Source organism: Atta cephalotes (assembly GCF_000143395.1).
Source record: "Atta cephalotes unplaced genomic scaffold scaffold00014, whole genome shotgun sequence".
Taxonomy (NCBI): domain Eukaryota; kingdom Metazoa; phylum Arthropoda; class Insecta; order Hymenoptera; family Formicidae; genus Atta; species Atta cephalotes.
The window spans coordinates 3,754,055-3,770,153 of record NW_012130078.1 but is presented as its reverse complement, the minus strand read 5'-3'; the positions used below and the strand labels follow the sequence as shown (position 1 = coordinate 3,770,153).

The following is a 16,099-nucleotide window of genomic DNA, read 5'->3' as shown; positions in this document are numbered from 1 at the left end:
AGAGAGAGAGAGAGAAGCATATAATGATTCTCAACCTTTGATACTTCGAAATTCAACGTTGTGTCACTCATTAGCTGGAACCTTTTGGCAAATTTGGTCTTGATATTGAATTTGATAAGACCTTTGCCATGGTGATATCCTGTCTTAAAAACATCCCTCGCATTTTTCCCAAGATCTGCGAAACTAGGGACTTCCATTACGAATTCAATATGTGTGAGATAAATTGTATTCGCGCTACAATGACAGAAAACATTACTGGAATACGTTATTACAGATATCATTATTAAAGTTTTCTCGATCAATCAATTTTAATTATCTAATTATCTAAAGACTCCAAATTACATACTTCGAATTTATATATAATTATGTTATTTTTAATTTACTTTTAATAAATTTATAATCCCACATATTATTATTAGGTTAATATTATACAATAGTATACCACGTATATATGTTTAATTTAATATTCTATCTAGACCGAGAATAATTTCAATTTGATTCTCACGTTTTATCTTCGTCGGATGCCTTCTTGTTTTGTTAAGCGACTAGGGATTCAGCAAATTGAAGCGGTGTAATTCGAACATACGCGAGGTTTCTTCGATGCAATAAAAACATGGTTGATGTTAACTTCTCGTGAGAAGTAAGAGAATGAGAAAATTAATATTGCGATTTCTACAGAGTGACGTGATCGATATTTCTCAAGCCTTATCATGAGCTTCTCATTACTGTCAAAGAAATGAATTTGGGGAAGAGCATGTGAGATAGATTCAAACTATCGATATTCTCGAATCGACATTCAATTAAATTTCTGTATTTACGTTGTTTAGACAAGCGGATAAATGGAACAACGGAACGCGACAATTATGTCATCGGATGTATTTCGCATTGATTAACGAACATGTTAGGATTCACCGCGACCCTAATACCACACTCGAGAACGCATCGCGTATTTCTATCACCTTTCCTTCGTTTCGCAATTGCGAAAGACAGACGAGCATATGCATATGTGATGTGGCATGCCTGCCGTTCAGTGAAATTTACAGAATTTTATACATCGATTTATGTCATGTAGCTCATAATTCAATCAATGAATGTCGGTAAATCGCATCGAAATATCACTGAATCTATCGATTAATGATGATGTTTGCGGATGATGGGATTATTCATTTTCAGGCTACGTTCCGATATTCACCGTCAATGCTGAAAATCTAAAGTGCATGTAACGTATGTTGTAAATTTTCAGTACTGACAGTAAGTGGAGTATCGGAATGTGTTAGAAATTATCTCGTTTATACGTTGGAACATATATAATATTTACGAGGAAATACAGAAAAATGTCTCTTTTCAATTTTGACGAATGTTAATATATCAAAGCGTAATCTAGGTCAAATATAATAAATATGTATTTTTTTCTATGTGGTCATATGCATTTTTAGGAGAATAAAACGTTCAGTTCGATTAGTTTCTTTCGAAGCAAAATTATAAGAGATAGAAATATTTTTTAAAATATAAAAGACGAATAGTTTTAAAACTAGTTTTACAATTAATAAACTCTAATTTTTTATTTTTTTAAAGACTTTTTAAAATAAATTTTTTAATATTATTATAAAAGCAAATGTGTCCAAAATATATTATAGAGATATCTCAAAGATATATTTTGGATATGTGATATTTTTAGAATATCTCTCTGATGTATTCCGGACATTTCTGTTGTATGAGAATATTCTTGAAATCATTCATTTTTTTTCATCTTTTATAGTTTCAATGCTATTCGTTTCAAAAGAAAATAACGAATTTTCTTGAAAGAGGTGTTTATCCTCTAAAAATATCGTATCATATTTTTAGAGGATAAAAGAGTACGTATAAAAAATATGTGTTTCTTATTTTTTTCTATAAGACTACAACAGATTAAAAGCTTTAAAATTAGAGCGGATTTTCTGTGTTTCCTTGTCAGAATATATTGAAAAAAGATTTAAAGAATAAAAATTTTCATGAGTTCAATTTTAATGAGTTCCATAACATTTCCCTTGTCAGAACACTTTATTGCACTAAAATTTAAAATCAGAAGAATTAGAATAAAAATCTTAAGTTCTAGGCTGTCAGATTAAAATTGCTTCCTCTAAGAATATAGATAAAGATGTAAGGTCTGTTTTTTATCTTTGCGCTAGACTGCAGTATTAGAGAGTTAGTATTAGAGAGTTTTTGCAATAATGTGAAGATACGATGAACGCTAAAGTTATGTTATCCTTTTCTTAATTAGTTGTTAAGAAAAAAATAACTTCGGTGGCGATCATGTAACTTTTTCGCTAGAGTGGAAACGTGAAAAGTGAAAATTTTTATCTATGTTCGTACATATACACACATACATACAAAGAATTTTCATACATACAAAGCTATTCTAACCTTAGTGTTCACCGTATCTGGATAAACAGTGTTGCAAAAACTCCCTAATCTCTTTCTCGCTTTCGCTAAATGTCAAACATAGGGTAGAGGATAATTGTGATACTTTTTCTTCAAGCTATAAATCTTCACTCAATTACGATAGATTAATGGTAAATGCTTTAAAACGTTGCATGTTCATCTGACTCAATAATTAAGTACTAAATCCATAATATATCTCGTAAATAAGAAAAAATTACGTTAATTACAAGGATACAAAGTGGATCAATATGCCTCACCCATGAGACACGTTGAGCATCCTCGAAGGATAAGCTGAGCCATGAAGATAATCGTTTAATGAGGTTATATATTATTAAGAACATGAAAGAATGATGTATATATTAATCAAATTTTCATTTTAAATATAATAAATAATTTGTAATATTCTTACTTTTTAAATACTTTAATTAACAAAATTAGAAAAACTAAAACCTTTACTCTTTATAATAATAATTAAACGTAAAATATATGTTTAATCGTAACATAGGATGCGGTCGAGTTACTGCTATGAATACTTCGAAGCATTTTTTTATTGGTCAGTTAGAAAAATTCTTTCTTCCGATTGATTAATCAAAAGCTTTGAAGCATTCGTAGTGGCAACTCGATCACACCCATTGAATAAAAAGCGATAAAGACAGATTTCATTTAAGTAGCTGAGTTGTAAATTAATAGTGGGCTCAACAAGTCTCTCATATCGGTGTTGATTGAAATTTTATCACTGAAAAATCGTAAATAAAATAATAACTTGAACATTAAAGAATATGTTAATAACTTATATCTAAAAAACACATTCGATTGTTATTAATCGCTTTAATTATCAAAAAGAATACTCACCTAATAATATTACTTTTGATGTATGAAAATGAACAAGCGCACGTGTTTGGCTGTTGATAGCCGGACACAGATTATTGTATTAAACACAGTAATCTCCATCTTTATGCTATCTTACACAAATATAGACGTATCTGTAGATATTTTGATTATTTAGATATTTGCCTAACTTGCCCTTCTATGCGCAAGTCCCACTCTATATTTATTTCACTTCAAATTTCAAAAGTGTATACTAGTTCAGCCATAGTAAATAGACCAATAGACTCGTCTAAATGACGATCGGACAAAGTAATTGTTATTATTTCTTGCAGCCGATGCTGGTTGATACAAGACGCGGGGGTGGCATAATGGGGTACGAAGAAGGTGAGACTGAGGACGGCATTGAGTATTATAGACTTCGATCTTTCTCCATAACGGCAAATGGGGTGAACAACTTGGGCGATTCGTTAAAGACACGCCGCAGTAGAAGCATCAACAGCGTTACTTCCTCTACCAGCTGCTGTAGTAGCACTCGGGAGAGTAGATTACTCAGGTGAGAATAAACATGCGTTGAAAGTGCGATAAATCTTGCTTACCACATCGATCCGCTCGCCGGAACGCGTGGTCGGATTCCGACTTGAAACTCGAGCTTTCTTCTGAAATGATATATTCTGAAAATATGCAGGGAAATAATTGCGTATATAATAATCGATCGAAATGTCAAGGAAATGAATGACTCGTTTCGCAGTATGTATTATGAAATTGTAATAAACGAGCAAGGCTGGGAGACATGTATTTGAAATATAATACTTTTATTTAAAACACAGTATTTGCAGCGCAATCCGGAAAAAATATATATAAAAATTATAAATAAATAAAATATTACATATAATTATATAAAAAATTATATACAATTATATATAATTATATATAAAATATGTATAACATTTTTTCTCGGCGGGAAGTGTATTTTGTATTTTGTATTTCAGCGAAGCACATGAAAGGATTATATATTTCGTATTTAACATCGAAAGATTGAAAGTTTTTTAAATTTTGTAGTTAAAATATAAGATTAATTGTCAATCTTAGTATTTGAAATAAAAAATAAGAAATACACTTGATAAGGCACATATATAAATACGCGATAAATACGCTTTTTAGGCTTTCACGAGTGTTATCTTTAAAAATAAGGTTTGCGGATTGTTTGTCGCCGTGTTTTATTCCATTGCTAATATCAACGTTTTTCGTGAACTTTGCCGTTCACTTCATCAGGGAGAGGAGCGCATAGATATTGTATCAATGCATTCTTCACCCTGGCCTGTGAACGGCATCTTTAAAAAAATACGCTTACAATGTTTTTGTTATTAATACTGAAATAGAAAATACAAAATACTTTTATATGCTCCCATGAAATATAAATATTTTCAGCTCCGCTGAAATATAAAATACAAAATACACTTGTTTCATAAATACTGTTTTTCAAATAAAATGCCAGCCCTGAATGCGTGATATATTGAATTCATATCACTACATTGCGCGTAACGACTACATCCTCGGCTTACAATTCGCTGCTATTCTCGCGAAGATAACAGCCGCCAGATTAAACGAAGATAATAATATTCCCTTTCGCTCGCGAATAATAATAATAATCACGAGAGTTATAAAAATATGCAGCTAAAGCTCAAAGGTTGAACATTATAATTGGACGTTTTCATCTCTATAATGGTTACTCGCATATCAATATAACGTGTAAAAGTATAATGACTGCAAAAAGAGAGAACGAAAAGAAAGGATGGGGAGAGGGACACTGGACAATAATCTTCCACGTGCGGACGATGCTCCCTCGCATTTTTATTTCTCCATTTTGGGCTCGGGCTGTTTATTTTTTCCTTCGAGGGTTTCATCGCATACCAACGTTGTCAGTTTAAAAAACAAAGAAAAATACGTCGAATGTTTTCCCTTGTATGACTTTACGTAAAACACAGGTTGCCTATGGGTCAGACCATGATACGGCTCTCGACTTGTTTGTGCCCGAGGAAAAGCAATATATGCAAATCGAAGAAAAAACAGAGATTTTTCGTGACGAATTGGAGGATCTTTATGTAAACGTAAAAAAAAAATATAACAAAATGTAAAAAGTGTAAATGTATTGTATGCGATAATTATTTAATAATTAAGTATAATAATAATTGTTTAATTATCATAATTATATATCTATAATAATTATGTACTATGTCCGTTTTATATGCTCTAATATGTGCGTAATTGTTTCTAGAATTGTTAGTAGAAATATTACGCTTTTAGTTTAGAAATATAGAAAAAATTCCTTCAAAGAAAAATTTCTCTGTTCTGATAACGTTTTCTCTTGGGACATACTGAGTATAACCTCGCACTACACCAGTTGCGTTTGTAAGTGCTGCATCAGTGCTGCATTAAAAAGTGTACATATACCATGGTGTACACTTCATGCTATCGTGTTTAATTCTGCTGCCGGTTGACTTTTTTCATGTCTTTTTTAATGTCATACCGTCTTTTTAGGTTCGCGTCGCATGCTCTAACATGCTCTAAAATGCTCTTACTATAGCATTTATTCTAACGCGTGAGTAGGAGCTACAACAAGAGCACATTGGAGCAAACTGGAGCATGCGACGTGAACAAACCTTTTGAGATCGTGTAACAAATCTTCCCACTTCATGCATAAAATTTGCACTACACTATAGCTAAGGAAACACGTTACACTGTCTGAGTATTGCACTAGTGGACGATAGCCAAGAGAAAACGCTATGATATATCTATACATAATGATACTTTAATCCTACATCACTTTTTCTTTAAGATAATTTAAAAGTTCTTTCTAGTTTTTCAAATCGAATATTATATTTGTTTTAACATAATGTTATAAGGTATTTTATATAATATAAGGTATTTTATATGATCATTAAATTTGTAGATTTTCAGAATAAAATACTAACTATGTCTGATAAATAATTTATATTCTACTAATTATAATAAAATAATTACATATTAACATAACAAACAAAAATAAAGTATAATAATAAAATATCATTATTATATCAATTAATAATTCGAATGATGATCGATTATATACATGTTAATGCTTGTTATTCTTATTTTTACGAGAGAATTTAAATCTATCGGATAAATTCTAAATTTGGATTGCGTAAATCAGAAATTACTTGTGGAAATTATTTTGCTTTGACGACAAGTTGATATTTGCCTTACTCTAAATTTATCGCCAGTAACTTCTATTTGGGATGATTATCTCGAAGGTTTGAGTTGACATCCTCTCAGTTGTTTACGCTTGCTTGCGCATGGTACTTATGAGCAGATCATATTCGATATATTTCTTCCGCCTGATTTCCGTCTCGTCCGCGGTTTTCAGATATTCGATTACTCGCCAATCGCCATATGGGCGCCACGCAGAACTTAGAGTAATCGCGACTGCACGAGCGCTTCAAGATACCTTAATTGCCCTCAGATAATTACACGGCACGTAGACTGCGTCTTGAGTGGGTGGAGAATCAGACTGTAAAGACTGTAAAGAGAGTCCCCGATTCAGCTGGACTCTTAAAAGAGATTAAAGGCATCTTTTACCTGTATTTAGGCCGATTTAGAATTTAGAGAATTTCTTTTTCTCTCGTTTTTCTCTCTTTCTTTTCGTTCTTTGAATTACATTTTTAACACTGTCAAATCCTCAGAGAGATCGTCTTGGATTGATGAAAGACGCGACGATGACAAGTAATCCTGGAAAGTACTTCCCCAGCGAGGGGGATTCTCGGTTGAAAAGGTTGAAAAAGGTGATTTGAAGATGCAACACACGCGTGCAACGTAACATATAACGTAATTTAAAATTAAGTTTTCTTCTATATGTTTCTCTTTGAAAAACAGACCTGCAGGGGTAGAGATTTTGTAATGTTATTATATCTGAATACATTGCATTACTGCGCATTCGCGTCTTGTAGCTTTTGTCTTGCCACGAAGAGTTATAGATTCACATTTCACAAGTTTACTCTTTTCAACGTTCGCTCTTGTTTTGCTTGTTGTTTCCAAAACAAACATATATTTGTTTAATTTGAAACAGAAAACGAAGACAAATACGTCGAATACTTTTCCTTCTTATGATTTTACTTTACGACGTAAATCGAAATCATCATAAGATGATCCATGATATTGTTTTTCGTATTGTTTGTTTTGATTTATTTTCTCAAGAATAGTATGTAATTTAAACGAGACAGAGAAAGGTTCTTCAATGAAAAGGTAGAAGTATAATACATTACAGATATACAATAAATAAAAGTAATGAATACGTATATTATTATATATTATATAATATTATATATTATCTTATTATATATTATATAATAATATAATTTTATATATAACTATACTACTTTCATACGGAAAGAACGATTTTCTGAAATGTCTAAAAATTTAGCTAGACAGAGAAAATAATTTTTTAGACTATCAAAATAATTATGTAGGAAACTCGAGCATTATGAATAAAATATTGCTAAAAATTTTGAAACAAGCTGGAGCCGTTCTATGTAATTATTCGTAGTTTATCAAAATTATTTTTAGATCTAACTAATTTTTTTTGCTTCAGCAAAACTATTCTTTCTGTGTATGTACAATATAAAAATACGAAATTACACTTTTATATAATTACATATAATTATACAAAATATAGTTATATTATATAGAATTAATATATTATATAGAATAATATATTATTATATATAGAAATAATTATATTGTATTATATAAAATATAATATATACTCATAAATAAAGGAAGGAAAATACAGCGATATATTCTAATAACGAAAGATTCTTGAATTTTTAAATATGATGCATATAAAATTGGAATTTGTAGAGAAGCTTAATTTTGATAAAAGTGACGTGTAATCGTATTTTCCACAAAGAATAAATTATCATTATGTTAACATTCCCGCAGAATCATAAAAAGTAAGATTATTTAATGTTATGCATAATAACCGACAAGCTGATAAAGATCACATTGAACGTTCAACATACTTTTTCTAAATAAGTCATACATTTAATGGAAATTATCGACATTGTGTTACTTTAACGAAAGAGAGCCATTTTAATTGCATTATCATAATGGTGACGAGTAACGGTCGCAATTGAAAATGATCAAGATGAAGTAATGAATTCTCGTGTACTTTGTTCGTACGTAATATCTCATTCGTCGAATTATGCTTCTCCTTTTTTCTCTTCAGCTCGACTTCACAGCTCTCCGGTATAGAAGCAGAAGAGGAAGCTGATGGCGAGCGGGTGACGACGTATAAAGTGGGCATGTTGGGGGCGTCAGAAGTCGGGAAAACCGCTCTAACTGCACAATTTACCACGAGCGACTACATTTGCGCTTACGACGCCTCTCTCGGTAAGCAAATGGTTGCTCTTAGTTGGATTTACGTTGTCGTCCTTCTGTAGTTCTGACTTAATTTATTTTTTAATCCGATCTAATTCGATACCCCGAAAATTAATTCGATCCCGAATAATCTCGACGTCATCGGTAATTCATGGAAAAAATAAATTAGATGGTTTAGTAAACACAAACTATCCAGACAACACAAAGTGTCCAAAATTGAGACATAAGATATTTTTGGTGTCTTAAAGATTTTGTATGTCTTAATTTTCGTGTTATCTGGATATAGTTTGGCTAGTTCAACCTCTATTAACTAAAAAGATTTGATGGATTCATTAAAGAAATTATGTCTGTAAGAACTTTACAGTATGCTAACGCAACTTCTTGGCTACAATGAAAAGTTATTAATGTAACAAGTTTCTTTCATTACAGCAGCAAAAATATATAGGCATCTTAGCTATTATGTTTTGTTAAAAATTTTGATTTATACATTGGATTGATTTTCATAGAAAGTTATCTTTGCTATGTTATTAAACTTGCTGTGTTATTACGATAAATATGATTGTTAATTGCTAATTGTATTCAGCTGTACAATTTATTACTTTAACATGGAAAACTAACTATATTATGGCTGATACTAAATCAGTGAGGTCTTCAATTATTATAACAAGTCTTTTTTTCCATGTTGGATTATTTTTGTGAAACAAAAGTTCTCTCTCTGACAATAGCGTGATTAAAACCTACGGACATCAAGAATAACGGCGATTACGTTTCTTTCGCGATGAAACAGATCGGCTGCTTTCAATCGCATGTCCAGTCGGAGGATCGCTTTTACCGGAAGGAAATTGATTGTCGTTTCTGTTTCTACTTTCGGAAGAGACGTCCTTAGGGTATTCACTGCGGATGGACTTCGCCTCTAGAATTCACTGCGCATGGTAAACGATCGTCTCGCGACAGCTATTTCGCATTTAATTATGTAACACTTGTCACAAACTGCACCGGATTATTCGCGATATCGCAAACTTCTATTAAACAGAATTAATTAATCCGCTGGATAAAATGTTATTAGCGGTATAACATATATTTGCACGAAATGCGTATTTCCCTTAAAGCGTTTTGATTATATTAACTAACTGTTCGAGTATGCCTCCGATAAATTATTTTGCACGAGGAACGGATTGTAGCAGAAGATACAATAAAGTTTCTGTATTATCCTGGAAAATTCCAACGTTTTAGAAATGTTAAGTATGTTTTATATTTTACAATTACCGTTTGAATATTATAATGTACTATTTAAAATATTCAAAGTGAGAAATAAATCTCTTATAATTTGAGTGAACAATTGTTTTTATATATTTTTTTATTGCAGTATATATTATAATAATCATTATCTTTAGAGATATAATAAAATTTTGATTGACTACAACATAAACATTGCTTTTATACGTACATAGTACAGTTTATATATAAATAACATTTAAAAATTTTTACATGATAAAAATGTACTTATAATTGATTGTCAATTTTAATGAATATTTTAATGAATACGTTATATTCTAGATTTATGAGAAAATTCTGTAAAGAGAAAAATATTTTCTATGTAATTTATATAGTATAATATATTCTCGTGTGTGTCACGAATGCGCACAGCGTTAATTATTTTTCGCGAACAGTGTTGGAGAAATTAGTTTCGTATGCAAGTCGCGTCTTATGTCTCATTAACTTTTTACGTTCGCGGTTTTCATTCCCATCTCGAACTTCATTATTTCTTTATGCTTTCGTGAAACGAATAATAAAATACTCTCTCTTTTGTAAAACAGCTTTTGCGTTGTGACCAGTCAAAATCAACGCGACCGGTGCACAATTCAACGCATACGAGAACAAAATTTAATGGGGAAATATTTTAATGCAAGCAGCTCTCTCTCATTACGCGTGTACACACAAACAATAATATAGTAATAACCTGTAATTTAACAATCTAATCGGGCCAATTAATTCGCATGAGCCATTCGTTTGGAAGCAATTTTCACTTGTAATGAATTATTCGTGACGTACTGATGCTTTTGTCCCACAAACTCAATGGCGTTCACTCGCCATTTTAATAACCTGTAAGCTATCTGAAATTAAAACTCGCTTGCTTTCACATTGATATTTGCGATATGTATTTCATAGCAATTGCTCTTATCTCAATTATTCGAGCGGGGAGTATACAACGAAATTCCCTTTATTATGTTTCGCCTAGCATAAATACTAGAATATTTTGCATCAATTAAATCTTTTCGATAACCAACATTGGTATCGAATATCGCTGTATTATTGAGATCCCTGTCCATCTATCTATAATAACACAGCAGATACTTGAGCGGAAATGACGTTAAGGCAATACGCGGTACGCTATTGACTCGAAAAGAAAGATGTTTCGTTCATCTTTGTCTTCCCTGCTTTTTCTTTGTTCTTTCGCCGGGTATAACATGTACATACTACGAAAGTACGTATGGTATTTTCCGCTGTGTTTCCGCCGTCGAGGTCACTCCCTCGTGGTCGATTTTATTGAAAACGCACACTGGTTGTGAACTGGTACTCATCGCGAGTATCTTCAAAGAGTAGAGCTCTGATGTATCGATTTTGTGCCAAGTACTTTGCTGAGAAAGAAAGAGAGAGAGAGAGAGAGAGAGAGAGAGAAAAGAGAGAGAAAGAGAGAGAAGGGGAGGGGATTATCGGTATTTCTGTATACGAAAGAGGCAATATATATATATTTTTCTCTTCTCGGTCCACTTGGATGATACAAGAATTCAACCTAGATCATAATGGCCCCTCGAAAGGGAACGATCAATGACAATTTTATAAAATTTTCTCACCATTGTTCGGACCTAATTAGATTTCTTCCTTTGATAAACACATGTGTGCACATACTTTTAATGAGGGATTCTCGTTTCTAGTTGCGAAAGAGAAAGAATAAAGTATGCTTTGAGAACATGTGTTATCTTTCGACTCAACCGCTGCTTTTTGCGAAACATTAATCATTAATTTTTTTTAATTACGCGTGTTTACATGCATATATGTATATGAAAGTACCGATGATGTGCCAGTCTGATTGATAGTCGAACGTTATTGCAAATATCAATCCCGTTGCGTTTTTCAGATGACGAGTACGGACAGAAAAACGTATCCGTGATGCTTGACGGCCAGGAGACGGAATTAGAAATCATTGATCATCCTGCTGCGGAGATGTCAGTGAGTAAAATGTGATGTTTTATCGTATAGTAAAAATAAATGTCGGAAATCGAAATGATGCATCGAGAGGTCAATTACCTAAGAAATTGCGTTAAATGAATAACTATCAGATACCGGAAGGAACTCATTCGCCGTTCTCATAAATAGAATTACAACATGATGTCACTTTTATCGAGTTTACTCCATTATTGTCTATTAGATGTTGGCGTAAACCTTCGGGATATACATCCCAATATAAATCGTCGTATATAAAACGATGATATGTGAATAAGGGAAGAAACTGAGAAATATAGATGTTACTTTATCTATTAAAGAAGATCGACAGACTCGAAAGAATCAAGGAATATTAAGGCAGTAAAGTGAAAAGAGAGTAAATTATTTCTTCGGATTTATCAAGATAGAAAGAGAGTTCTTGTATGGGTGCTTGATGTAATAAAGTGTTAGCTATACATAAATGTACGTAAAAAAACGAGAATACATCTTGCGAAACTGTGATACTATAAAAAGTTTTTGCAGTACTGTAAAAAATAAAACGTAGATATGCAAGCTATTGAAAATTAAATAATGCCCCTTTAAAAATCACAATATTCTCTCTTCTGTTTCCATTTATTGCGTTGCATTATATAAACGATAAAATTTATTGTTCGGTGGAAAAATGAAAACCGAATTGTTCGTTCATTAATCGATGTTTTTCCATGAGTTTTCTCATTTTTTCTCTCATTTTTATCTTTTGAGGTCGAGACTTTTTGTTCAACTTATAATCCGGATGTGTACGTGGTGGTGTACTCGGTGGTGGATAGAAGAAGCTTAAAGGTGGCTGAGGAGACACTGCTCTATTTGTGGAAAAGCGATTACATGGTGAATCACGGTGTCATCCTGGTCGGTAATAAAGTGGATCTCGAGAGGAAGCGGGAAGTCCCATCGATGGGTGAGTACACGGATTTCGCATAAATTTTTTAAATATAATTATAATTATAATGGAATTAATAAAGACCGAGAGTTTTCAGACTCGGTTCAATAAAAATCAATAAAAATGTCGTAAATATAATTATACATCCAAATTTACATAATTTAAATGTAAATTCTTCACTTCTTCATAAAAACAATAAATCTATCACTGAGGTTATAAAATAAAAAATATAATTTAATAGAAAAGAATATAACAGAAGGATTTGAAAAGTCTGCTTTAGATAATTTTAATATTCACATCAGAATATTATTAAAAATTTATACGATACATATTTTAATGTGAGCATTTTAATACATATTTTATATGTATTAAAATATTTATATGTATTAAAATTTTAATAGATATTTTCTGTATTAAATATGTATTTTATATGTATCATGATTTTTGAAATACTTTTAGTATTACTGCATATAAAATTGTAAAATTTTATCGAAAATATTAACAAGTTGACATAAACATTGACATAAATCATCTAAAATAGACCTATAAATACGAGAAATATTTGAGGAATCAAAATGCACAGAAAATGTACATTTTACAGTAGATCTATATATATATATATATATATATATTAAAATAACAGCATAAAATCATTTTATCCTAAATTTTAGAATTGTTTAAAGTTTGAAATTTTAATTAGTCGTATGACATTTGAGTTCACTATTGCTGCCGACAGTTGGCCGCCGTTTAGCGAACAGTTGCGGTTGCAAATTTATCGAGACGTCCTCGGGTTTGGCTCATCACGTAGACGAGCTCTTGGTCGGAATTCTGGCACAGATCAAGCTGAATCCGCAGCGCAGCCGGGATCAGGCAACTAGGCGCCGTCGTAGTAAACACCGCAGGCGAATTCTGAAGCACCTGCTTGGCTTCAAGAGGAAAACTAAGAGCTGCGAGAACCTCTTCGTTCTCTAACGTTCTCCTCGCACAGCACTTCGTATACGACGGAGACAGAGAAGTGATTTCATCAGATATCGATCGTCCGAGTATGTTCTTCGGTCCGCGAATACGTGTACTGTCTGTGCGAATATGTGAGGATCGTACGACGTAGGCGAGAAAACGTATCTCTGATAAAGGTGGTTATGCAGCGAATCGGTAACGCGGAGCGCGAAGAAGATATTGAGCGAATTCTCAGAATGCCTGGCACAAAATTGGAATTCAAAGAAATTCGTGTCTACAACACGTAGCGATGTTGTTAGTAGCGCACGAAAGAAACTAGACCTCAGGGCTTTTGTATTCGTGCGCAAGAAAATAAAGGATTGGTCGTTCTTTTCAACCTGAAGCTTTTTTGTTGAAATGCAACGCAGTTTTGCCGCTCTAGTTGGCATACAATTCGAACGAGATGGATCCGAATGAGTATAATTCTTTCCAGTTAAAAAAAAAATGATATCTCTGATGAATATTGAGTCAATAAGGCTCAATTTAAAAGGAATTATTCAAATTTTAATAAAAAAAATATTGTAGTAAATGTTATAAAATATAAAAAATTATTTTCGTAGTCAAATTTTTGGATTCAACTGTGAAAGATTTGAGTGGTTGATACACAATATACAGTGTTATCTTCACTCAAATATACGATTCTGATAATATAAATTTCTGATGATGTTTATTATATATGTATATATAAATGAGATTCTCTTGTATCTTAATGACAGAAGAATCTAACGATGATGTTGGATGATACTAGTGGATACAGATTAATTTGAAAATTTTTGGGCTTTACATACCTCATAATTTTTACCAACATGATAAATATCTGTTTTACGAATAAAATTTTGACTCCAAAATATACTTAAATATAACTTTTACAATAGAAACCTTAAAAGTTAATTAAATGAGATATGTTCCTCTTTTCAAAAAGTCAAATGGATAAGGATTTAATAAAGATTAACCGGGAAAAAATATAATTTTTAATGAATTTTTTTCTTTTCTTTGAAGAATGGAATATAAAGTATACTTTGACGTTAAAAATGTATTTATTTATATAATTTTCTGAAAAACTATAAAATAATAATAAATCGATTTGTTTATTTCTCTTCTTTCTATATCTATCTTTTCTATAAATATATAATGTTTATTGCTATGAAACTCTGTATTTTAAACTGTGTAGACAAAATAATTGTGGGATTGATTTGTTACAAAATCCAAATATTTTGTTAGATATATTTTAAAAAATTTTCTATAAATATATAATATTTATTGTTATGAAACTCTATATTTTAAACTATGTAGACAGAATAATTGTAGGATTCATTTGTTACAAAATCCAAATATTTTGTTAGATGCAATATTTTTTTAAATTTATGATTTTAGTTTTTTCTATAAATATTGTGACCTTTTGAAAAGAAAAATTAATTTTAGAAAAAGGTCATAATTTCATTGAAATGCCAAAACATTAAAATGTGCCAAGTCTCGATAAATAGTATAAGATGGGTTTCGTGCTTCAGATTAAATTTCTGGAAGTTATACACGAGCATAGTATATTCTTTATGGAACATAGTTAAATTTCATATGAAAGATAAGAAATGAAAAATTTTCTGATTTCTTTGACTCTTTTAGATATGAGATTGTGTAAATAAATACATGCAATCTAAAATACGCATGTAAAATACATTTTTAATGTCAAAATGTTGTATTTTTAATTCCACCTATCCTCAAAATGCATCAAGCAATCTGGTAAGCCCTTTAGAGCGAAACATGCACATACGTATGTATGCGTAAGCAATATAAGTCACAATTTTATGAGAGAGCTCCGACGTTGCGTCGCATTTTTATTCGCGCCACGTATATAAAGAATGACTGTTATTACATTTCCGTTTCGAATGGGTCTTATTGTATGTGACTGATCATAACGAATACGATGTTATGATTTATCACGAGGCTACTGAATAAAATAAGAGCTCAGCACGATATAATATCAAAAATAAAGTTATCGATAACGAGACTAAACATATGATAAAAAATTACATTTATGAGATACAAATGTAATACTCTGCATCTGATATGTAAGCTCACGCAAACAGACGAATGTAATTTACGATAATGTGGCTTTGAGGCGTAAAATTAGTTTTGGCGTTTCAGAAAGCAAATTCTGCAAAGATCTCCCAATATTTCACGTCATATTTGTGCTATGTGTGTGTGTGTGTGTGTGTGTGTGTGTGTGTGTGTGTGTGTGTGTGTGTGTGTGTGTGTGTGTGTGTGTGTGTGTGTGTGTGTGTGTGTGTGTGTGTGTGTGTGTGT

At 31.6% G+C, this 16,099-nt stretch overlaps 1 protein-coding gene across 1 annotated transcript in view; it reads left to right on the top strand.

The window, feature by feature from the left end:
- The window catches only part of LOC105617785 (GTP-binding protein RAD-like), a 21,721-nt gene extending 7,947 nt beyond the window's left edge, over positions 1-13,774 (top strand). Inside the window, exons 4-8 of the mRNA XM_012199340.1 lie at positions 3,582-3,802; positions 8,510-8,673; positions 11,801-11,892; positions 12,628-12,820; positions 13,539-13,774. Of these exons, the coding sequence (XP_012054730.1) occupies positions 3,582-3,802; positions 8,510-8,673; positions 11,801-11,892; positions 12,628-12,820; positions 13,539-13,774 (906 nt within the window). The remainder of the gene's footprint in view (positions 1-3,581; positions 3,803-8,509; positions 8,674-11,800; positions 11,893-12,627; positions 12,821-13,538) is intronic.
- The last annotated feature ends 2,325 nt before the right edge of the window (positions 13,775-16,099 follow it).